This window comes from Echinococcus granulosus, assembly GCF_000524195.1.
Source record: "Echinococcus granulosus chromosome Unknown EG_S00007, whole genome shotgun sequence".
In the NCBI taxonomy this organism is placed as follows: Eukaryota; Metazoa; Platyhelminthes; class Cestoda; order Cyclophyllidea; family Taeniidae; genus Echinococcus; species Echinococcus granulosus.
In genome coordinates this window covers 807,589-832,949 of record NW_020170387.1, presented here as the reverse complement: position 1 = coordinate 832,949, position 25,361 = coordinate 807,589, and the positions used below count along the sequence as shown (strand labels likewise).

The 25,361-nt window shown below is 41.4% G+C and overlaps 2 protein-coding genes across 2 annotated transcripts; one reads left to right on the top strand and one right to left on the bottom strand. All coding sequences in view use genetic code 11, as the record gives it.

Annotated features, from left to right (window-relative positions):
* Positions 1-1,537: 1,537 nt before the first annotated feature.
* EGR_01796 (hypothetical protein) lies at positions 1,538-14,258 on the bottom strand (the record flags this gene model as incomplete). The annotated part of the gene is made up of 5 exons (XM_024491045.1): positions 1,538-1,980; positions 4,130-4,529; positions 12,054-12,192; positions 12,706-12,793; positions 13,472-14,258. The coding sequence occupies 5 exons, from the start codon at positions 14,256-14,258 to the stop codon at positions 1,538-1,540; spliced, it is 1,857 nt and encodes a 618-aa protein (XP_024354501.1).
* Positions 14,259-16,211: 1,953 nt separating this feature from the next.
* Positions 16,212-25,175, top strand: EGR_01795 (Translation initiation factor IF-2; the record flags this gene model as incomplete). The annotated part of the gene is made up of 11 exons (XM_024491044.1): positions 16,212-16,316; positions 16,355-16,650; positions 17,069-17,448; positions 18,129-18,178; positions 18,818-19,032; positions 20,292-20,505; positions 21,596-21,775; positions 22,394-22,610; positions 22,682-22,846; positions 23,319-23,444; positions 24,739-25,175. 11 exons carry the CDS (start codon positions 16,212-16,214, stop codon positions 25,173-25,175), a joined length of 2,385 nt encoding a protein of 794 aa, XP_024354500.1.
* Positions 25,176-25,361: the final 186 nt, after the last annotated feature.

The following is a 25,361-nucleotide window of genomic DNA, read 5'->3' as shown; positions in this document are numbered from 1 at the left end:
TCGCCTACTCGCCAAATAATTCTGTTTAGGGAACAGAAGGATAGAAAAAGTAAGTATTTCCTTGTTCTAAGTGGGACGAGGTCGTTGACTGAAAGTACTTTGAAACAGTTCTCCCAATTGCCCACACTTTAAATTTGGACTGACCATCATTATTCTTAAGTGACTGAAACTGCTGTTATGGTAGATAACCGGCAATTAATTGGAGATCACCACGGGCTGCTGATTTCTCAAATCAAGTTATTTAAAGTCCTTTGTCACAGCCCAATCGACAATATGCGCACGCATTCGAAGACCACGCAGCACCCATGAACTTAAAAATCAAGAACTGGCAAACGACCGCTTAATTATGGACGACGACAAGTACCTTAAACTATAAAAACTTGCAGTTTCAGGATTAGTTTTGTCAATCGTCAAAGTCAAACTTCGTTTTCTGCTCAACTGAGGAATAAGCAGAAACGAACGCTAGAACAACTACCCTTATTCCAAACCTTCCAGTAAATACGCTGAACAGGATCTGGCATGCAACGATTCAATTACTTGCATGCTGGTTCGATGTGTGGAATACTACCACGGAAATGTATCCCATCTCCGCAATAAAGTGAAAGAAGCGCTGCTGCGGAACCATATGCAAGCATCACAAAATCCATGGCGTACAAAAGGCTCGTTAACTTGGTTTAGCACCAATTCGCAAGCTTAACTAACAGATATTGGCTAACCGGGCTAATTGATGTATGAAATATGAGAGAGTGCATAGGAGGGCTCTCTTTCGTGCATTTTCAACCAGAAGCTCGATCCCAAGAGTAGTCGCAGGACAAAAGTATTCTCATTCAAAAGAAGGTATCTAATTTCTCAAACCGCTTGTTTTTTTAATCGCGGCACTAGCTGGAATAAAAGAAGAGCAGATTATACGGGTAGAAGAGAAAATAGTGGGGAGAGGAATGGCAGTTGGTGAGGGCAGAAAGAAGAGTGACGGGTAAGTTACATCGATTTCAATATCGGCGTGGGGAATGAGGAGGAACTTACGTTGCCTCTTTGCACCCATGCTTCCACAACTCAGACACACGTACGCCCGCACGCACACGGAGAAAGTAGTATTATGCTCTAGTTGCATAGGGCGATGGTTGAAAGATGTCTCAGCGACAGTAGTGGTGGTTGTCGAAATCAATTTATGCAATGGGAAGCGCAAGGGTGGTGATAGTAGCGACAGTGGAAAGAGGAGGAGGGTAAGTGAAGTGAGAGTTGAGGGGCAAAACTAGGCACATTGAATCACTTCCTTGTCTTTCCTTCCTCCCCCTCGTAGTGAACAAAACGTGGAAAGACTACAGTAAAACGGCAGTTCAGCGGTCGAGGAGCAGGAGGTGAGAACCGTCTCTCGTCTCCACTCCCCCTTCCTCTCTACTGCTTCGTATGTATGTAGAGGGTGAAGAATGATGGATATTCTCTGTACAGGATGAAAGAGACGCACAAGTACTAAATATTTACAAGAGGTAAAGGGTAGATGGGTGGGTAAAAGGGTAGGCGGCTGGGAAAGTATAGGTCAGCCTAGGTGAGCCGTGACGACAACAATAGTAGCGGTGACAGTGGAGAGGAAGGCATTTGATAGTGTAGAAGCAGACAGAGAACTGGGCTGTCGAAGCAATGCCTGATCAACCACTGGGGGTGCGGCCTCACCGCCTAGACTATCCGAGAGCTGCTGGTGTAGACAGCGCTCCGTCAGACTGAAATACTCCCCCTCACCCCTATCTCCCCTCACTCCGCCGGTCTGCCACATCTTCGTCTCTGCCGAAGCTGTGATGGGAACGTCCGCTGCCAAGTGGTCCGCCGAAGACGGGTGGGAAGGGGGGCCGGTGGGTGGGGAAATCTCGTCCAAGATTACGTCAATTAGGAAGTCATGCTCCGAGAAGCAGCAGTCAAACTCACAATCGGTGTAGTAACTAACCGAATGTGGGCTGTCCGGTGGTGCGTATTGATAGTGACTTTCTACAAAGAGACGCAGAATGAGGGCCGAATGAATGACTTTAATCCGCAACCAAACTCGTACTTTTGATATCCGACCTCATCTCAAACAAGATAGAAGGTGTGAGAAACCCACAGCAACTTGAAAAGTCAATGAACGCCTTAAAGGAACTACTAATTTGCACATTTAAGATATAATTACAGCAATCAGTGTGAATAGGAGTGAGAAAATATGCATCTTTTTGGTTGCAAAACGCCTAGGTAGTTTTGTATTAAATAAAACACTAAAAGGTGTCTACTCACGTCCGTATTTCATCCCCGTGAATCAATATAGTTGAGCAAAAGCTAATTACAAATGAATTCCCTAAATTTCACGGCACGGTCCATGTGAAGGCTAAAAGCATCAAAAGTGCAAATAGTATTAGGTAAACTAAATTTGTTATTTTGTTAGAAATCGCATAGATTACAGGTGAATCCAAAGGGAGAAGTTTTACACGTAAGGGATGATTGGAACAGCCATTATAAAACGACAAGCGCCGAGGTGACACTTTTGAAATAATCCTCGCCTTTTCTCTTTCATTCTTTAACGGTGGTTTTTATTGCCCGATTTCTCCCGCAATCTGCCAATTTTGACCGTTGAGCTTACAACCCCAAACTCGGTTTGTGAAGGAGATGAAAGAGCCCCATGTATACTAACAGAACATCCATTAGGTGGTCTTGTGAAATAAGAGGTGGAGTTGCTTGAAAAATGAATTTTTAGAATAGACTAATGTATATCCTGTCTGCATGAATTAGCAATCACGCTTTTGGGGTAATTATTTGTGGCAGCAGTGTCAAATTAGAAAATATGGTGCAGGAGAGAATAGAATGAGAGAAGAGTTTAAGAAGACTAACAATCGAGTAAGAGTTTCGTTACAAAGGTATCATTCAATTTGCACTCATGTAGTCAAATCGAAGTTAAGAAAGCATAAAGTGAGATAGCTCGAATTTAATTAAAATAGTTCATAAGATTTTGAAAATCCACGTGGAATTAAAAACCATAAACATCGACTCTCCTCCAAGGCATCTATTGCACTAAAATACACAAAGAATTTATGATATTCAAAGGAAGATGGTTCATGGCAAAGTCACAAGTGAGTTAACGAGTCTCTAGTCAGTGCGTCCACAGATTCCAGGTAAAAGAAACTCATTTCCTTCAAAAATTGCTGAGTGAAATGAAAAAAATCCGTCAATAGACAGCATGCTTTAAAAAATGTGTTAAATCTTACTACAATACCTTTACCAAGTGGGTTCATTTAGGCAATGCAATTTATTAACGGAAAAAAGAAATCGAACCCACCCCGTTTAACTCACGCATTGGGTAAAGAGACACAAAATTTAGGCCAACACCCCATCGAGTGAATGCTACAGACTTCGGCTAATTTGAGGAAGAAAATTTTAACCTGAAAATTACATCATCGATGAGACATTGCTTGCTTGAATAAAACCCGAAAAGAATAATAGCGTCAAATATATTATTCACTGCGTGGAATATGTGATGCGTTATGGTCGAAGAAGTTAGTGATTATTTGGAGATAAAACTCCTATTCCGTTCAATTCCAAACTTTAATGAGAATAAGAGTAAATCTTATCAAGGGAAAATAGCATAAAAGTTCGGAGAAAATAGTGATTTACAGGGGCGAGTCGGGTCACAAACAGATTTTACACCTCGATAGGATTAGTTTTCAATAGATTATTTAAGGTCTCAAAAGAAGTAACAAAAAACTTAAAAATTTTTCATAACAATGAAACAGCTTACAAAGTTGTTCCATATGACGAGACGATACAAGCACAATGCACAAAACGAGTAGCGATACTTCATTCCATTCGTGTCGCAAAATCGGTGCAAAATGATATGAACTTCATGTTCAAGAACAACACCCAAATAAATTCCGTTATTTTCTCCTTTGGTACCACATTAATTTCCCATTTTTTCGTAACATAATTGACTTCAGGCTTCTGATTTCAACTTAAACAATTGCTTTTATAATAGGCTACGTTAATAAAATGACTGTATCAAGCTTCTTCCATCGATGAATAGAAGGTGGGAATTCTTTGCCGAGACAAGGATGCAAAAGCCTGTAGTTTGAGAGTTGCGCGCAAACGTCTAAAAGAGCAGAAGTGGAGCGCGCACCATCACAGAGGAATGTGGGCTCGCCACCGTTGGAGGTGGAGTCGGAGGGGTTGAAGTGGGGACAGAGAGTCTCCACCTGGGTGCACCAGGTCATGCAGGCGGGGACCCGCTCCAAGACGAAGATTCCAGTTGCCGCAGCCGTCGCTGCACCTGCTTTTGGTTGAGCCAGCAGTGTCCGGTGGAGGGAAAAGGAGGCGTTTCGCAGTTGATTATGTAATTTGGCGGTTTCGGTGGTTTTGATCGAGCTCGAAAGGAGGGAAGTGGTGGTCGTGGTCGTGGCGGTAGCAGCAAAGGCAGTTGTCGGCGTAGCCGACTCCTCGCCACCATCAAGAGGGGGCAATTTTGCCAGTGGATAGAAGATTGGGAAAGCTGTTGTACACACCCACGACCAGTAGGCTTTCTGTTTTATTAAAGATGAAGCCAATTAGTACCATTATTACTGTGATACATGGTTGATTTAGTGATTCTGCCGTATTTAACAAGGTAACAGTAGTGATAGGCAATCCAAAATCCGCCAAAATTTTCAACCAGTGTTCTAAAGGCAGGAGACAAGGGTTTAGAAAGGGTAATAGCAATGGAAAAAAAAACACGCATTAAACAAATAAAAAATGGCTGACATTTGATCCAGTAGGATCAATTGTATTGAAGTGAAATGAAAAGTTTTTGAGGACCCAATGAAAGAAACATGGTAGGAGGAACACCATCCAAAAATCAGATGTTCCCTAATGCTAACTTTAACGATGCTTTTTTGAGAAAGAAACGGAGGATAAAACAAGAACATTTGTAAATAGGCGAGCTTCTCAAATAACAACAAAAAAATAAATGCGTTTTTTACAAAAGCCTAAACACTTTATTTGGACTTTTAACAAACGATTTCATAGGACTTCATTAAAAGTCGTAATTATAGGGATTGTCTACTGCTAAGAATAGCGATGCATCCACGACCATTCGACCAAAAAGATGAATTCTCTACGAGTTGACTTTACAAATAAAATGTCCGTGACTGCGATGAGGCCTATAAATGGTGCTCTTTACTCTTAATTTGGCTGGCTTTCATGCTTTTGTTAATTGCTGACCCTTGAAAGGGAATGAAGGATAACAATTAATAATGATCACAAATGCATTGAGAAAAACACCTCAAGGGGTACATCATCATATGAACAATGCATTTATGATTTCAACTTTAGTCCATGTTTTTTACATTAAACAATTACCATATAAAATTAAAGGTACCAAAGTGGTTTGAACGCATCCCAGAATTCTCAAAATGTTTTTTCCGGGACTTTAGGTGGCAGAATCTCTCGACCAAAATAACACTGATATGACATTAGTGATGGAAATGTAAGTAAAGATAATAACTACAATTTGTCAGAATTTCCTTACGGTGCTCTCACTAAAGCATTTCACCCATTTGTTAAGCGCGGAACTGGAAAGGTTGTGAATACAGTTTTTCGTCGCACACACTGACGGCTAACTTAACCTAGATAAGTGGTTGCATTTAAAATATTCCGAATATACATTATAAAAAAAAAACATTTAAAGTACAAATCCAAGATGACCACACTTAGATCATTTTACAATATTCGCAATCCTAGAACTCCTAGCGGAAACAATTGAATAAGGGGATTCACTAAACTTTGGTAAAGGGAAACGTAAGTGTGAAAAAGTGCTCGAATAGCATCTATTTTAGTAATTTTTAAAGCAAATAAATGAGGTGGGAAGATGGTGAGATCTATCACAGTAAAAATCACCCAGAATCAGTAACACTTCAAGTAGGAATTGTAACAGTGAACAGCAACGAGAGAAACCAGTCCCGAGTTTATCCTACTATGGACGTAGATTAGTTTTACCAGAACCATTTCACAACATTTTGAGAATTGTTTGAGGGTGGTCATAAAGAGAAGCACACTGAAGGCTCTTTAGTAAGACGATTCATGCTCACATGAAATGAAAGACCAAGGCCGATTTACCGCCTGGTTTTATGGGAGCTAAGAGAGGAATTTTAAGAGACCACAGCCTCATGATAGGATTGCGCGCAGTTGTTTCATCAAAAGGCTAGGTTTATTTTAGTAGAGCTAAGGTACGACAAATTTTTCGTGTTTTGCTTTTAAAGAATACAATTGGGTGCCCTTCTTGAAATCTTGACCGATAGACCATTCTGCTTAAATAGCAAACAGTGCAAAACAAAAAAACGCTAAATGGGAAGGCGCGATCTGCACAAATCGAGCACATTGAATAGGCATACAATGGGAGCTTACCTTTATGCGAGACAGCGATGTATGCCATAAGCTTTAGCCTGTCTTAATAATTACCAAACCAGGCCAACGCGGCTTACTACACCAGTACCGTCACGTAGAGGGGATTGAAACTAACCAGTGTTGTTTCTTCGTCTTTCATGGGACCAAAATAACATGTACATTGAGGTAGCGCACTGCAAAGGTAGGAGTAGCCAAAGGAAGATGAAAAAATGTAATCAAAAAAGGTGCCGCTAAGTGGGATTGAATTCCCACTCTAAGGACAAATCGCTCCCCATACATTAACCGCAGTAGCAGTTAAATTTACGTAACAACGATTATGTGAAAATTAATATAGTAGAATCTCGAAGCATCCTATGTTAGTGTGAGGGTCTTTCAGCATTTCAAAAGCGAAATCCGAAGATAATTATATGCACGTTTAAAAAATTGTACAAAACTGAGTAGCTATTTCTATTATAGTACCGGAAATAATTGAAATACCATTCTTTTGACGGAAAGGAGTTCTGCGAGAGTTGTAGAGGCTTATTTTTCTTTATTCTCGTTGTTTTCAGAGGATTATTCCCCAGAATGACAATGTGGCAATTGTAAATTCTGTTCCAAGAAAAAATAAACATTATTCTAACTTCACTTTTCTATCCTTGAACAATCCATAGGTGTTGCTGACTGAAATGGCTTGACAACTGTGTTTGCTCTCATTAATTTCGTTCAAATGAAAAGACACGTAAGTAGAAGACTTGAGCAGTTGAATGCTATTTTGTTAACAAAAAGAATTGCTAACATGTTAATCGGTGATAATGAGTATGACTTTCAAAACCCTCAGTAGTCAAGATCAGAGGAATTGCTCAGCAAAAAGATAAGCGAAAACACCTCACTGATTTGCGAAATACGCTCTCTGATAAAATGGGCCAAAAATGGACCAATGTTAAACCGAATTTAGTGTAAAGTGGTGCAAAAGTCTATCTTTTATGTTTTAAAAAGAGAATTCCAAATGTTCACGATATCTTTCAAAGCTAGCTTTCGCTAGTTTACGTTTTACATAGTGTGTATAAAATTGCGCTCAGTTTTTTGCTCACTAGTACACTCTTAAATTCTGTAAAACACGTACAAATTGGCGCTGTTTACCACCCTTCTTCGTAAATACCCAAGACTTATGCAGGACCTTCAGATCCTATTTAAATGGGCCATGAAATTTGCATTCAAACGTGGAAGTGAAAAACTATAAGGGTGTCTGAGAGCGTGCTCTTCAAGTAGAGCAGCTATTATCCGAATACTGTACCTTAATCGTACCTGCTTATTTCTAGATTGTCATTTAAACCATCTGTCTGTCAAAACTCAATCAATAGGTGATGACATCTCCATATGCACTGAAAAAATTAACTGATTAAACCATTCGGTTTCATGCATTAAAAACATCAACATTGGGGTGAACTTGCTCCATAACGCGCTCTGACATCGCATTATTAATCAAAATGCTCTATCACACAGACAACCACGGGTAAAATGCTAAATTTTGTCTCTACACCAACATCGAGTCGCATGAATAGGTTAAATGTGATCTTTTGATTAAGGAATTACAGAACTCCCAAAGAAATACAAAGAAGAGTAGCATTAAAAGAAAGGTGCTGAAATCCGATAAAATGCAATGACAAGTTTTGCATAGGGTTGGAAATAAACTACATTTGCCCGCACACGAAGGATACGTCGTCTACGTTGCCGTCAATTAAAACAAAATCGCAGGAGATTTTCGGATTCAAGCAGAAATGAATAAAACAGCAGGACGAAAAGGCTGGTCCCTGTTAATCAGGTAAAACCTATTCGGTGGAAAAAGTTGCAAAACTCCAGTTTCTGACAAAGAGGAGCAATATGAACAACTCGTCCACCAAGCAACTCTCGGTGACACTATTAGAAGAACAAGGTAGTTTTTATTCCACGAAGAAAACCCGAAATAAGTCCTGAAATCGATTTCATCAGAAATTAGAGTTGGGATTCAAATGCTGAACGCGATGAGCAATGAAAAAGTAATTTACAATGTATTCGGCATTTAGCCCATACTATGATCATAAATATGGAGTCACTGAAAAGGCGGCTTAACTCTTGTACACGCAGTTCATTACACACTAGGTTTTAAAATAATTCATGTTTAAAATATGACTAGAGTGCAATCTTAAAAACTGTAAAACATGCTGCCGCAAGTCTTCATTTACGACACCGACTAGGAAGGATGCTGTTGAGTTTGGGACATTAGGTCCTGGATACCAATCGTCGGAAAATACCACTTTTAGAAGTTAAACTGTTTAGGGATTGTAGAGAAACATAAATTAAACCTCAGAGAATGGGAACAGCAAAGACTCGTCCAACTATGTGCGAGATAAAAATTAAGGAGGAATGGCGTTTCAGCTACGAAATCTGTCTGTTTTGACAGTCATACAAGTGTTGGCACACACGCACACGAAGGGTCCCTCCGTACTTCTGTCTGTCCAAAGTGCTAGCCAACTTCGGATAATCAGCAGAGGTGAAATGAAAAATAATGACATCTATGTGGTCGCATACTCGTAAAGGTAAGCCCAACTCTCTCACGAGCCAGTTAGCCCGCTAGCCAACTAACAACCAGGTGGCTAACTAGCTCGCTCCCTCCGCACTGCCGCACTCGTGCCCCCAAGGTAATCCCGGGGCAAATCACGCGAACGCATGCGTGCGTAAGTATGTGCGTGCGCACGTGCACGGCTGCCCGTACGCACCAGTCGATAGACGCACGCGAGCACGCATGCCAAGCTACGGACGGACAGCAAAGGCAGGAAATAATATATGCCCACACACGGTATGTATATTTTTCGGAGAAGCTATTACATCCAAAGCTGGTAAGCAATCCTTTGCCGTGTTTGACTAGCATTACAAATCCCCATTATGCATGGTCTGGGGATGGTCCAATTGGTATATGCAAACAGTTGTGATAAAGCGCAAATAATGTTACAATACATGATAGAAATGCCAATCTCTCTGACAATATCACTTTCATTATGATTGAAGACGTTTCACGGAAAGCACAAGCTATGGGAGTAGCATCTGCTCTCAGAAACCCGAGAGGAGGCCACAGTTGCACGTCTGCCCCACAATAGATCATAGTAAGCATGCCACAATAAGAGGAATGGATTCGCTAAATCGATTTTTTACTTGACACTAACCACTCTTCAAGCACAAATAATTGGAATTCAAAAGGTACCATCATTCAGACGTTAAGGTCAGCGACAGATCCGTGTTCCTTAAACAAAAATAGCCGACCCCAAACTGAAAATGTCAAGGTTATTGAAACCAGACATCATGAAAAGTGTTGCACTGAAAAGTGTTTCGAAGAAAAATCAGGATTTTGAAGAAAATGTTGGCCACAATACACTTTGTAGTAGATGAGGTGGGTAGGTGTAGTGATCCCTATCGAAGGCCACTCTTTCCTCATGGTACGGGGGATTTTTTTTTCCAAAAATCTTCCCTTACTCCAAAAAATTAACTTTTACAGTTAGTGTGACAGTCAGATTGGGAAAAATGGTAAAGAAAACCAACCGCGACCCTCGAGACAACACTGGGAGTGAAGCAGCAACAAATTATTCCAGTCGGATATCCCCATGGCTTTCCTATCAGATATGATGCAGATACTGATTTGGATGGCTTAAGTTAAACAATAATAGAGATTTCAGAAAAAAATTATAATGGCGTCAAGTTCAAATAGATGGGAAACATGAACCCTAGTTCAAATATGGATTTTCAATCCACAAATCGAATTTACGATTTGGTAGGAAGTCAGGTCCACTTCACGGTGGAAAATAAAAAAAGGCAAGGAAACATCTGCTTGAAAATCCCGCCTTGTTTCAAACTCCAAGTTTTGTTAAGAAACACTTGGTGGTCAGAATTACTCAAGCAGAAATTATGGCGAATTAGAGCTAAAAAACGCAACCGTCGATTAAAATGAATGACAACTGCCTTTTTGACCAAGATTTTGATCATAAAATACGGCTATATCAGCATCATCATCTATTCTCCTCGTAAATTTCATTATCAATGGGAAGGCTTAGTTACCCAAAGTCCAGTCAATTTACTAGGAACCAGAAAAACGATTGTCTTGTTCCAACACTCTTTTGAACTTCTTAAAAAGGAAAACAGCCGCAGAAAATGAATAATTCATAGATGGTAAGGCATTCTACGAAAAATGCCTACAATTTAAATCATGAGTTAGCATACAAGAGTGGCACCTATCCTCGACCTCTGATTTCATGCAAAATTTGCAAAAATGTGTTTCAAGTGAGGTCGACTATCAAACATTGTTACTTGGAAAAACATCACATCCACCCCAAGCATGAAAGTTACATGGCTATGCGATAAATTTTTCAAGGTTTCGAGTCTGTAACATTACATAGCTGACTATATCTCACAATATTTGTCATTGACATTTGACGTGCTATCTTCGAGTACAAAATCCATGGCTCTCCCAGTAGTGTGATTAAATTTTTTTAGGTTGCGTTCATGGGTTTCATTAGTTTAATAGTAAGTTCGTGCATAGAACAATGAAAAATATCCAATTAAAGTACTTCCATAAAATCAGAAACCAAAATTACGGTGGGACGAACATTGAAGCAGTGATTATGCATCCCTTCGTTCGTTAGATAAAGAATTTCATCGTGTGGCTTTGGATCGTAGTTACAAAATGTTCGCGCGTATGCCAAGATGCCGTGACCTTACAGTTACATGTCTTTCCTGAGGTCGCCCGAATTCGCCGACATAATTTCAAACCTATTCAAGGGCATCGCCACTAATATTAACACTTTGAAAGTGTACACACAGGAGATATAATCAAATGTTGATTGAGGCAAGCCCGGATATCCCAACCACCAAACATTACCCGCACAACACCACAACCAGTGTTCCCATTATAAAACCCGACATCTCAACGGTCAAAACGTTTTGCATTGGATTTATTCCGGCATGCCCTTGCCGCTTGCTTTCATGAAATGATAAATACTCTTCCCACTTCATTCGTTCAGTTGACAAGCCTGCTAAAACTTAACTTTTGTGGGAAAGGCCTATTTTGACAGAAGGGGTCTAGTTAAGGTTTCAACTACTCAAATTTATGGAAGCTTACAAAACCATTCCTCTACGATGCTGTGACAGTCATAAGTATGACCTGATCAGTGTAGGATAAGCGAAGACCGCTATTCCAACTCCTGATTGACCCCACAGCATTAAAGTAAACGAGACAATCCCCTATTTAAGACGTTCATAGTTAACAGTAGCGTAGTGATAACAAAGGTGTTCGGCTTTGTACTGCCATGATAAAGGAAACTTCACAAATGAACTAAAAAAAATATACTACGAAAAGGAAGACGAAATGAAAGAAAGCTAAAAGAAATGAAAAAAAGAAGCTTAGAGCAATGGCACTAGACTCTACAATTCACACCGTACGCGGAGCGACTAGAAGTGTGGAGAGCGAGTGTAAGAGTATGAAGGAGGCAAAAATACGCCGGTACTCACGGTCACCAGATGGGAGGGACAAAAGACGAGAGGACCGGAATTATACAGTACGGAAAATAAGAGAAACCTCAACAAAGCAAAAGAGTAGATGTTCCTTTTCCTGTCCTCGCCCCAACTTTCCGCACCACCCGTCCCCCGTTCCACACTCTCACCTCCTCCCCTCGATCCGAGTCTCCTGCTGCCTCACACTTCTTCGTACGACGCTGCAGTAACCAATCAGCCTGCGCAGATCGCACTCCCTTCTCTGCATTCCCGCCCTCTGATTGGTCCACCGTGCGGGAGGAAGCAAAACTTTACCAGTAAAGCACTAATGATAAGATTAATTGTAATTCAAAGCAGATGGATTCTGTTGTTCTTCCTCCTCCTATCAAGCCAATGTGGCTAGCCTACCACTAAGGCTCAGCGTAGGGGCAAGACCACACATGGATACAGTTGATGATAAAGTGCTGTATTGTGAGCAGAAGAATTGGAATACATGTTTTTTTAACAAGAGTAAAATTCCCATCAACAGACACATGCGAAGCATTCCCAGAACAGTCGAAATCGGTATACACTAAGAGACCAGGAATGTGCTGACTGAGAACGATGCAATCGACATAAATTGAGTCGAAATAATGGAGAAACAAGTAGGAAATCTACTTTGATTTGCAAAAAAAATACGCAGTAGGCGATCGGGAGAGAAAATTTAGTGTAGACATGTCTAAATACTTCTAAAAATATAGCTAGAGTAAGCATTTCAAGTCGGTGGTTAAAGCATGAATAAAACTGAAATATTTAACAAAGCAAAAGATGCCAATCAGAGACCTAGGGATTGAAACATGGATAGGCAATGCAAGGTCAGTGAGAACCGTCACTCCGCTGTAAGGAGTAATATAGTCAGTGGAGTGTTCCGCTAGAACACAAAAAACTGACTAAATATTTATTTATGAATTAACTCTGGACGCGCATAATCGAATGGGCCGAGGGGTAGAGGTCCGCAAAAGAATTCAGCTCGTGGCAGAACAACGGCGAACACAAGCATTCACTTGTAAGGTAACGTTTGCCGTGGGACAGAAGAAAAATTACTTAATGCTTTAGAGAGCATTAAGGGGAAAACCCGACTTTTTACTTCAAGCAAGAACTAAGAATTCTGGACTTAAGTGGAGGAAATAATCCAGCCAAACTCATTAGTGCCTTTCCAATCCATTCTGCATTAAAATGCACAAACACAAATTCAAAGAAATGAAACGTTTTGTGTACATCCCAAACCTTAAATTGCAGAGGATCAACAATTAGGAATTGGAAAAACGTTCGTTAAGACTTAGTGATACAATATGAATCTGAATAAGGAGCGAATCGGTTTTCGTCTAGAAAACTTGAAAATGGGCATTCTTAATTCCAGACAATGTTTTATCATACGAAAACAGATAGATTTAGGCAAGGGTCCAGTCGACTAGATACCAGAGGCATAAAAAATAGGCAGAGTTGAGTTGTAGGCATGAAAATAAAACAACAGGAGTCAACAAAATCCGAGTGGAACCATCATGATTCTGGGTGGGCAAAAATTAGGAAACGCGTTTAAGCAAATTACGCACCCGACACTGAATACACTCGTCCAACATGGTATTGTTGGTACTGTTGGCGAGAACGCAAAACGACCGCTCTAATATATCCATAAACATGTCCAAATCCATCTTGAGCGAAGAGCGTATCTTGGTATCCAGAGCCTCCAGACTTTTCCTACAAATACTAGGTGTTTGGAGGTATCTATGATAGAGTCCATCAGTGCTTCTAACGCCCTTATCCTCTGAGGTGCAGACATACGTTGACGACTGATTGCTACCTTCAATCACATCATCAATATGGGGCAGGAGGTAAAGCGGGGGCAGGCTTGAGCATATTTCGTGATAAGCGTGACGCCGTAGAAAGGCTGCTCGTGTACATGGATCGGTGAGTTCGTCACAAACGAAAGTCACAAGGTCCGGCGTCCAAGCATGTCGCTCGGGGTGTTGAAGAGTTGTTCGTTTAGTCCGTCGTCGATGAAGATGCTTAAAGAGTGAAGAAACACTGACTGGGAAATCTTCAAATCCATTTGCCTTTATCACCATGTTTTGCTGACCTATTGCTGTGGAGGAAAGAGCCGTAACTAGGGCTAGACTATGGGTGACGACAAGTAGGAAAATTATAATGCAACGGTAGATGTCGGGAGAACCAGAAGACGAAACTCCTCGAGAATTGCAAGGGAATACAGAGTTTGTTGGATGATGAGATTGGTTGAGATTTCGGTGAGAGTCGGATGTGGGTGTCTTCTTATTTGCAATTTTCTCGAAGGTAGCACACCAGGCCGTTATAGCGCCATAATTCGACCGAATACACATAGCTTAACCAGGAATCCACGCCAGAGCGATTTGCATGTTGCTGCAACCGCTGGTACCCGTGTTTTACAGGCTTCTCAAAGGTCGCTGCACCCAAGCTGCTGATAGAGGGGGTGAGAGGAAGGTCATTAAATTTGCAGGGATCAGAGCACTAGCGAAATCCAGGGAAGGGACTTGCAATCTGCAAGCTGAAAAACCAAAAAACCTCTAGCGGCGTTTGCAAGGCACTTAAAAGTTAGCATTTTACGGTATGCTGTAGAATAATAAACATGTACAAAGTTAGTGGAGCGCTCGAGCCCGTTTGTTTCACATACTTCCATTAGTAACAAATCGAAATAAGTCGAAGAGCTGAAAACCACAGCAACCGGTAACAGAGGTGGGAAAGCATACAGTTCCTAAGCTTCCTTTTTAAATAAGGCGAATTAATTCTATGGGAAACGAAGGCGCAATTCAACCAACCGCATTGTTAATAAGAGAACACAAAAGCACAAAATGGATACGTCCAAATCATCCATAATGAATATTGAAGTGGCTTAAGAGGAATAAAACAATCCAGAAGGCTATTTAGCATTAACCACGAATCATAAGCCTACGCATCCCAAGAACAAGTTACTGTCACGAACCGCATGGCTTCCCAACCTGACTATTTGCACCAATCGAAAAACTCAAACGCCAATTCCCATATTGTTGTACAATTGTGCGTAGTAAAATAAAACGCACTCAAGGCCGTTTCTCTTACCTTTAAAACAGAAAAAAGCTAAGAACCCCTAAATAAATCCAACCAAATAAAATTTAAAAATTGGCAAACAGAATAAAGTGAATTCAACATTTGATATAAGCCTCCCAGGTGAGAATCTGTATTTGTCAGAAAAAATTTCATTTGTGACAAATTGATGATATCGCCGTATTTATGAAAAAAAGTTTAGCTGCTTTTTTGTTCTCGAAGTACAACAAGGGTAAATGAAACTAATGGAGGGTCCCCAACATTAGATTATAATTTTATGACCAAATGCAGAAGCTTTTAATCTGTACTCTTCGGTCATATCTCCCTCTTCAAATGTGACAAGATTTGTCGACCTGTAAATTTAGCCTCTCTCATCCATTGGTCCCCCGTTCATGGGCTGAAGTACTGCTTCGAATCGTAGCAATGGATGACGTCAGATTCGGTTCGGATATACGGATTTTACTGCCCATCGAGGAGTCCTCTACGAAGGGTTCTTATGGCCCCCCAAAGAAGAGGAAAATGCCAGCGTGGTTGCAGAAGAAGTTGAGTGGTCTCCCGAATGTTGATTCTGTCTGCGCTTCTATTTTATGCCTCTGAAATAGCTCATACCACGAATACTTCCTTTTTTCTTGCGATGTGTGTTTATTTATCAAGAGTTGCTTTCTAAGTATGGGTCGCCGGCCATGGTATGAAATCTTAGGGCGGTGTCGTACCATCGCTTTGATAAAATTGGTTCTTTGGCAGAAGGGATTCTCATGTTATTTGGTCGTTGCATTAGATTTGGCATCATAATGGTATATCTTAGGCTATTTTTATGCAGATATTCTATCGAGTTTTGTATGAATGTTGTGAAAACACAATCACCTGAATTTGCAGTAAAGTGGGACGGTGTCCTTGATGCACGTGACAGTGATGGTAGTTAGTAGTGGTGTTTTTGAAATTAGAATCCATCTTTTGTGGAAATTGTTCATTTTTTCTTCCCTCTTTTCCCAGCTCGAAACCCTCTCTGGACGAGATTTGCATCTCAGGCGAAACACTCTTGAAGGAAAGTAGCGTCCCCTCCCACAGTTTATACTTTAGCAAACCAAATTAAATTGTACTTGGACTGAATAAAGTTTTCTTCTATTCAATATTCTTCCCGTGTATTATATTCCCCGTCAAAGTCTTACAGATATCTCACTCTTATTTCAGGTGCTCGCCCAATAATTTGAGTTTAAAAAAGCGTTACTGTCATGCTTTGTGTAACGACGAGAGGTATCGCTCATTTACTTAGCCGCCTACGTCTTTCATTCTTGTGCGACTCTGCTACATTCCTATCGGCCACATTCTCTTCCAAGGTTTGTCTATTTTTTGTTGCTAAATGCTTTGTGAATAGGCTAAACCCCGGTCCGGTAAATCGTCTATGACAGTTCCTACAGTTGATGTTTGGGATGGCATTAAGATCTCAGAACTCTCAAAACTGACAAAACGTCCTGTTGGCAGTATTATCCGCTCCGTCAATAGCGGGTTGCTGGGATCGCTTCGAGTAAGCGCTACGACCTCGATTGAAAATCGGGAATTGCTGACTGGACTTGTATCCCTTCTGGGGTTTAGACCCAACTTTGTCAATCGCAGTTCACCCGAAACGACCAAAGGGAGGTCTCCAATGGATGGATTTGACGTCCATCCCAGGTAATATTTTACGGCCTCCATTTTTCAAGTATCCTCTCCTCCTCAAGTTCTGTAATGTACATGAACTAGGTAATCATGCTGAATAAATGTAAAATGCTCACGGAACTTGATAGCGGCTTCTAGTACATGCTGCCATTTTAAGTTTGTTTTATGTCGCATGCTTTCTAGTCAATTTACCACTCGATTTAATGCTCCAATTATTTACGCTACTATACGTATGTTTTTTGTATGTACAGAATAAATTATAAGAATGGGTTTGGCTTTAGTTTAGAACTTTTGGCAGAAGTTTGGCAATTGGAAATGGGTCTTATCCGAACACTTCAGTTGAACTAAGGAAGTTTAGTTTAAATGGTTGACTAAATACCTGCTACAATGCCAAAAACTCCCCAAGAAGCAAATGTTAACCCTCTTTTTTAAGACCTCCGCCGGACTCGACGTGTTGTGTACCTCGACCACCGGTGGTGGCAATAATGGGCCACGTGGACCACGGCAAGACGACCCTGTTAGACGCGCTGCGCGCCTCGCGCATTGTGGATGAAGAGTTCGGTGGCATCACTCAGCATCTCTCCGCTTTCTCCCTCTCGGTCGCGGAGGCCGCTGCCGTAGCGGGCGGGGGTATTGGCAGTGAAGGGGACGGAGGCATCATCACCTTCATCGACACTCCTGGCCACTCCGCTTTCTCGGCCATGCGGGCGCGCGGTGCCAAGGCCACCGACATAGTCCTCCTCGTGGTAGCCGCCGACGATGGCGTCATGCCTCAAACCGTTGAGTGTATTAGATTTGCCAAGGAATTTAACGGTAAGTCTATGGCCTTACCGTATGGCAGAACCGTACATCTGGGATTTTGTACTGATCTAAGTTGTTTACCCCCTCAGTGCTTGCTTCCGTAGATGTCTCTTTAATAGCAGAGTGATTGATTATTCGGATATAAGGAGTTTGGGTGTTGGTTGCGGATTACCGGTTAAGGAATCTCTTTCAGTCACTGCCCTTGCAGTACAAAGTTTAGTTTTGTGCACTTCATTGTCATTCTTGGCCGCTAATAATGAGGCGTACCTAGAGAAATAATCGAGGCATTCCGTTAATTGTTGAGATCTTTAGATTAGTGTTGTCACTTAAAAAACCAGCACACCTACCGACTGCTTTTCATCCAAAAATTTCCCAAACCCAAATTAATTCAGTGGAAACTGATGTCCCGGTGTGTATTTATTTGTTTAAATAGATGCTTTTTGTAGTTGATTGCTCGTGTGCTTTAGCCATAAGGTTAAATTTCGATAAAGAGCAATAAAGTTTTAGGTTTCTGACTGCTAAACTGACATTCCGTTTCTGTACTTGGCCAAATTTTGGATTGATCTGCCTGATGGGTTAAAGATTTCTTACTGCAATGCAATTCTTGTGTGATTCCTTCTTATGAAAATCACCCATGCTATAATGCCTCAAACGGATTTCTGGATTGGTAGAAAGCTGTTTCTTTATTTTAGCTCAGCTCCTCGTCGCAATCAATAAAATAGACAAGTATGGTGTTGATGTGGTATGTATGACCTTTTATTTTCTTATTCCTTAGATTTTTTTTCTTGATGCCTCATTCTACTTGATAATTCACTGTTTTTTCCACTGGCCTATAAGTCGATGGAAGCACTTTTGAATCATGCAGATCTTAGTAATGCTTACTCGTCCTCTCTAACATGCTTAAGTTTCAATGTATCTGTAATTGCGTCTATTTTCCCATGATGTAGTGTACGGAAATCTTGTGTTAGCCGAAATAAAGGAGTTCCATGTGCTAAAATATCATTCAAACAAAATTATTACACTAATGCTTTGTAAAGCTTCCCTTTTTATGACCTCTACCGACATTGGATGGGAAAATTTTCTGTTTTATGAAGTCGCTTTATTGAATGTACACATCTTCCCCGTCTGTTATAATAACTCATCTAACTTGATGTATGTGCTTATGCACTGTGCACCCTACATTATTTTAAATGAAAAAATGGGGTCTGCTAATGTGGAGGAAAATTTATTTACTGGTGCACAAGATGTCTTGTAAACCATGGACACTGATGGTAGGAGCTCGTGTAGCTAAATATGGAAAAAAACCTTTCACCACAGCGCATCTAAGTATAAGCACTTAACTGTCCCTGTGCACATTGACCGGATTCGGTTGGGACTGCAGGAGCGGACGATTCAGGGCCTAGCGGCTCACGGTGTAGTGGTGGAGCGACTGGGTGGCGAGGTGCAGGGAGTGGAGATATCTGCGCTGCGGCGCATTAACCTCGTCCCCCTGTTGGAGGCCATCGTGGCGCAGGCCGAGGTGATGCAGGTCACTGCAGACCCTACCGGGCCCGTCGAGGCTCTCGTTCTTGAATGCCGTGCCGAGCATGGCCTGGGGTAAGTTGACTGGCCAATACTTCCTTGCTTTCACCAATTATTTTCTGCTGATTACTTAGATGGGATTAGAACTCAGATTTAGGGCAACTCCCCACAATAAGCGATAAAGGATCACTGATGGCATGGTCATATTTTGATAATGAAATATGCTTCCCTCCTAGTTACTGGTATGCATGGGAAATTATACCTATGAAAAATGGGTTATGTTATATCTGGTCTGGGTAGTTTATCGAAGATAAATGATAATGTAGTCACTAAAGCGTTGAGCGATCCTCTCAAAGAATGTGATTTTTTTGCTCTTAACGGAAAAATATGCCAATTATGTCTTAAGGAATGCAAGGGTATTTAAACATCTTCATTTTTCGTAATAATCAACGAAAGATGTTTGATGATGGAGCCATGTTTTGACGACGAGGTTTTCTTGTCATATAATGGCACATTGGAGCGTAAGCATGTAACAAGTGCCCTTTAATTGGTTTGTGAAACAGTTTGGTCACTAGCGTGACAATGGATCCCCATGATTAACCTCAAAATTGTACGTGGCTTGTGGACAAAATATACCACGATTGCTTCTGAAAAAAAACAACTTGGAGTAGACTACAAATAACTTTACCTTGGCTTTATAGTATGGTAAGAGATCAAAGGCTTGAATAGCATGATCAGTGTCGCATATTTACCACCGAGAACATAATGCGACAGCGAATTGTCAAGTAAGAAAGAGTTTGACCAAATAAAAATTCAACAGAAATAGTGTAGGGTGTGGGTTTTACTAAAAATGTCGTTTGTGCTACCCTGTCTGAGTATGTTTAGCTCATGTCATTCTAAATAGCTTCCTTATAGCAGCTATGCTTATTTTTTAAACTTTATGTCATTTCTTGCTAAAAAGTTCGTGCCACTGTTTGTCGTTCGGTTTTGCGATACATTTACTTTTTAATTCAGATTGAGCCTGGTAAAGTTTGTACTCTGCGTGTCTTTTACTCCTCAGTACTTGTCTTAAAGTAGTGACCATGGAAATTATCTGCCTTATTTAACAAGGAAAAATACCAGTATCTTTTCTTCTGATTAAGGTAAAGTGTTTTCGATTTGCTATTTACCTTTAAAGAATCAATTTGATAAACAATTTTTCACGATTTATACGGACCTGAATTGAGATTGGATTTTGTACCACTTTTTAATTGAGGTGAGCCATACAATTCCTAGTATTTGACAATTGAGAGTAAATATTACCCATCCACTTTTTCCCCCTCTTCCCAACGCAGGAAGGTGGTGAATTGCCTGGTGACGCGGGGTGAGTTAAAGCAGGGCGCCAGAAGCGGTCCTCTGGTGGCTGGCGAGAGCGTAGGTTGCGTGCGCATCCTTCGCAACGACCGTGGCGTCCGTGTGGACTCCGTTGGACCCGGCTACACCGCTTTCATCGCCGGCTGGAAGACTACGCCTCCTGTGGGTAGCACTATCCTCGAGGTCGCCTCAGACGTAGGTACTACATTCTTTTGCCACTTTATAACCAAGTTTCTAATTGTTTGTGTGCTTTTTTCTACGAAATTCTATGTATTTTTTGCATGTAGTAGGTGATTTCGACTCTGGATATTCAATTATTTGATCTCTTACAACAGACTTCTTGTTTGGTGGCCTAGGACAGAAGAGCTTGCTTGACTATAATTTCACAGAAGATCCTGGAGACCATCAGTGTAGGCGGCGTGAGCAAAATTCCATGCTACCCTTTTAGGGATTGAACCGTGGGAGGTTGCGAAGTATCTAGATTAGGATGAATATCACTTTGTTACCAAGCCTTTATCATCTTACTTTGGGTATCTTCCTTGGTACTCCTTGTAACTATCCTTCTGCTTTGGCCGTCACGAATTTTTGACTGAATTTAAATAAACCACACGAAGACTCGGAATTTAACATTTGTGATATATTTCGTAGATATTGGTAGATTTACATCAGATTTCGACCCTAAAATACATAATACAGATCCATCTGCACCATTTCTGCCTGGCCGTTTCGTACACCGAGAAACTAAAACCATACCTACTTAATGAAGTCAATAGTATTGTAGTCGAGGTTTGGCTATACGGTTTTCTAGTTGCACATCTGGAGTGTTCTCGGCTAGTTGCAGGGTAAAAAGCTGTCAAATCCTTAGGTCATGATTTAAAATTACCATTTTTGTACTAATTTCCCAATGTTCATTGTTAATCTTCTAGATTCCATATTTCTTTGGGCGTATGAGCTTGCCATAAGCCGACGCGTTTTGGCTGATACTTCTGTTATAAGGCCAGACAGACGTAGTCGTTCTTTTATGCCGTTTATTGTGTTATCCGTCCGGTGAAGTCGGGTTTATTTTTTCCGGTGTGAGTTCACCAGCACTTTCAGCAGTGTAGCGCTTAAGCTGTATCATTCCGTCCATTGGTGTTGGCTTTGCCGTTTGAAGCCACACTCTAATGTACTCCAAAAGTCTGCACGTGGAGAGGTTTAACCCTTAAAATATTGAATCGAGAGCGGACACCAAGGCTCAGCATGGAATACAGTTGTGGGTTCCTAACGTTGAGGTGCCGCTGTGTAGGCAGAAGCGGAGGCGGCGGTTCGGACTCGGCGTCAGCGGCGGTTGGAACAGAAGTCGCGAGTAGACCGATTGTTTATCGACCAGCGGAAGGCCGAGTACCGTGCTGCTTACGAGGCTTACCTCAAAAAATGCGAGCAAATGGACCCCGTTGCTTCCCGTCGCTTCGCCTCCCAGTTCAGAGTAAGGCACACCCTCTTCCCTTTCCTGCTTGATACAATGGCATTTTCCATGACCCCATCGGCTCCCATTTTTTTGTTTTTGAGACATAAATCCACAGGAAATCTTATTATTCTTCTCATGCAGAATATTTTTCTGTCTTTAAGAATCATCAAGCCACCTAATTAAACATCTACTCACGTTTGACTTTAAATTCTGGATGTAACCAGGTTCAGTTACCGGCATTCTACTTAAGATTGAAACTAAGGCATTAATTGTGATAGGTATTGGGCGCTTAGTAATTATGCTTTGTAGTTTGACAGTCAAACTTAGCGACGGGATTCTTAGTATGCTTCGACTCTGCTAGCCTAGCAGAAAGCCCACTTTGTAAATATACTTCTAATAATGCACGACCCAACTTGCTATTTTTTGTGGGCTAGAAACTATTTCAGCTTAGCGAAGTACGTGCAGTAGCAGAATTTGTATCTAATACTGTTCCACTTCTTTCAAGCGACTCTCTCTGACCCTTTTTTTGAAACTGAGAGCATCCAAATGTTTGCTAAACCTGTCATTCCGTTGTCAAGTTTAAAATCCACTTTTAATGCTTTTAAAGGGTAGAAAATTGGGTTTTTTACAATTTAGAAAGACCAAACAACATGGTTAGCTAATGTGGGCAATGAAAAGGAAGCGAAGGAACTGCGTGTTCCCTTGATCGTCAAGGCCGATGTTGATGGGAGTTTGGGCGCGATTTCAGACATGCTAGCAACCTGTCCGTCCGACCAGTGTTGCGTGCAAATCGTCTCCTCAGGTGTCGGTCCTGTCACCCCAGCCGAAGTGGATCTTGCGGCAGCCATTGGAGGTAGGTTTGGGCGCGTCTTTCTCATTTTTAGGTGTTGGTCCTATTTATCGATGGCCTCTGTCTCTGTTCAGCTGAAATATTCACATTCAACGTCGATGCACTTCCGGGTGCGAAGTCAGCACTCGATGCGCACAACCTCATACTCCACTCGCACAACATCATCTACAGGCTTGCTGAAGACGTGCGCTCCCTCGTTAATGACAAGCTACCTCCTGTCTATCTTGAAGAAGTAGTCGGTGGGTCTGGTGATTTTACGTTATTATTTAGTTCTTAAGGAGTAGCTACGGTTGTGGTTTTGATCACGGGATATTTATCTGAAGTACGGCAATCAATTTTTTTCGCCAACTGAGTAAATGTTTATTAGCGCATTCTTGCTTAGTTCCAGTTGTAAATTGACGTAGTAAAATTTTATTAACCCACCGTGGGTTCCAGCAATCAGTTGAATTTTGAGGCAATACTCGTCGAGTTGGCGTGTTAGCTTCAAGTTCGTGTTTCCAGAAACTGTTTTCCAGATGAACACTAAAATTCCGATCGATTATTTTCAACAGCGCTTCAGTAAAGTTGCATTTCGACTTATTTTGTGCGAGATTTATCATCCCCTTTCATAAATATGTTAAAGTTTTTCTTCAGTAGTGTCAACAGCTCTAAACAAACGGATGAGATGAGGGAGGCAGGTAGTCTAATTTCATGTTTGCTCCTTTTGCTAAGGTGAAGGCGTGGTCCTGCAGACCTTTGAGGTCTCCGTGATTCGTACCAAGCGTCAGGAGGAGGTAGTGGTCGGTGGATGTCGTTGCACGCATGGCAACATCCTCTCTGGAAAGTCCTCCAAGCACGGTATGTTTACGACCTTGGGGTCTACTTTCTACCGGCTTGTGGTGGTATGAGTTTTTGTGCGCTTATTCATTAACTTTTCATTTTGGGACAAAAACTTCTCTTTAAATTCAGCTAAAAGTGGCATGCTTATTACTCTTTGTCTTCTCGAAGATGTTCAAATCAGAGATCGTCTTCTTTTTAGGGATTTTGGTTTTATTCGATCCTCCCCTTTTTCTCTGAAAGAAGGCGCCTATAAGTTGTATTTTAGAGCTTCATTTTTCGATGGAAGGTGTCCGTAATTGAACCGGAAGTACTTATTAACAAATCGTCTGAGTAAATGGGTTGATTTTGGCTCGATGCAGCTATCATATATCGCCATTTGAACGCATTAGGCATTGTGATATTTTCATCTTCTCAATGACCATGGTTATTTTGCATCATAGGGTTTGAGAGGGTGTAACGCTACTGATGTGATGGTTTAGGCTTTTATTAAGATTTATCACTGCATGAAATCAGCATAAATTTTTAAGACGATGGGGTTTTGCGCGTAAAGTGACGCACTTGACAAATAAATTTGGACGACTTCTGGTGGAGTTATGCTAGATGTTGATAGTAGTTCAGTGGATCCAACAGAAGTGACAACAGGATTTAGAGCTTAGATGGGTCATTCGAAGACTTTTGTCAAAAATACCCATCACAGGTTCCGATAGTGCCTCACAAAAATTACTTTCGACCTGCTGGGAAGCTTGTAAAAGTCCTGACAATGTAAAGCTTTGACACAAAGTAGCTATTTCTAAATGGACCCAATGCAAATGCATCAATCGAGTCCCGTTTTCCAAAGAATCACTGTCAAAACTTCCTAACCACACGGAAATGCTGTTCACGTAAAAATTGCACTTCTCTTTCCTGAGCTTTTCTTTGCACCTTTATAACCATTTTTCTCAAACTCCAACTAATTGACAATCATCCGGTTTAAAATGGCCTTAATTGATCTGTTTCATTTAACTTACCAAGTTTAGTTCCCACTAATTTTATTTTTGGGAATGTACTTCCCTTAATTATGCACTCAAAATTGGCTGAAATGGTCACATTTCATGTTTTCCCTCAAAATACACGTTTGCTTCATCTACAAGGATGGCGTTTTACGTCTAAATCCCCAATTAATTTGGACCGAGGTTCACCGTATTCTTCAAAATGAGCAATGCGTACGAAATATCAATCACAGTATTTCGCTGACTTCATTTTTTCCAGCATTAAAGGACGATGTCATTACCATTTGAAGGAAGGATTCGTGTGTCTTCTGTTCTCACTTCAGGTACAGATCCGATTCTGTTTCGCGTTCTGCGTCCAACACTAGATTCTAACGACCGAGGCGACACGGGAATGCGATCCAGTAAACGGATGACAAAGCCAGAGGAGGCAGTCCGCTTGGAATACGGGGAGGCACAGGAGGGCGTCCCGACTAACAGCGGTCGAGTCTTGTTGGACCGCGCCCTTTGCTTCTCTCTGCGTCACGGCCGCAGCGATGTTGACTCGGTGCGACGGAACGTCGAGTTCGGCATTGTCCTCCTCCACACCAGCACGGAACACCGAAGCCTTAGCGACCTCCATCAACACCCGCCTGAGGCCTCCACCACTGCCTCCGTCTTCGATGGCTGGGCCCGTGGTGACATGATTCAGTGCTTCCGCATCGTCAAACGTCCTCAATCCCTCGAGTGGCACATCGACCACCCTCCAACCTCCGAGATTTGAGCTCGGTGTCCCTCTAGGGCTCTCACGCGTACATGCATGAACAGCCTGTGATCAATTTGTAGTGATTTTTTCGACAAAGTAGGAAATTTGAGTGCAATTTATGGGGGGTTTGGGATACTATTCAACTCTCTAAGGTTACGCCGTCCATCCTTTTAACCTCTCACGTCTTCTGTGCTATTGTGAAGC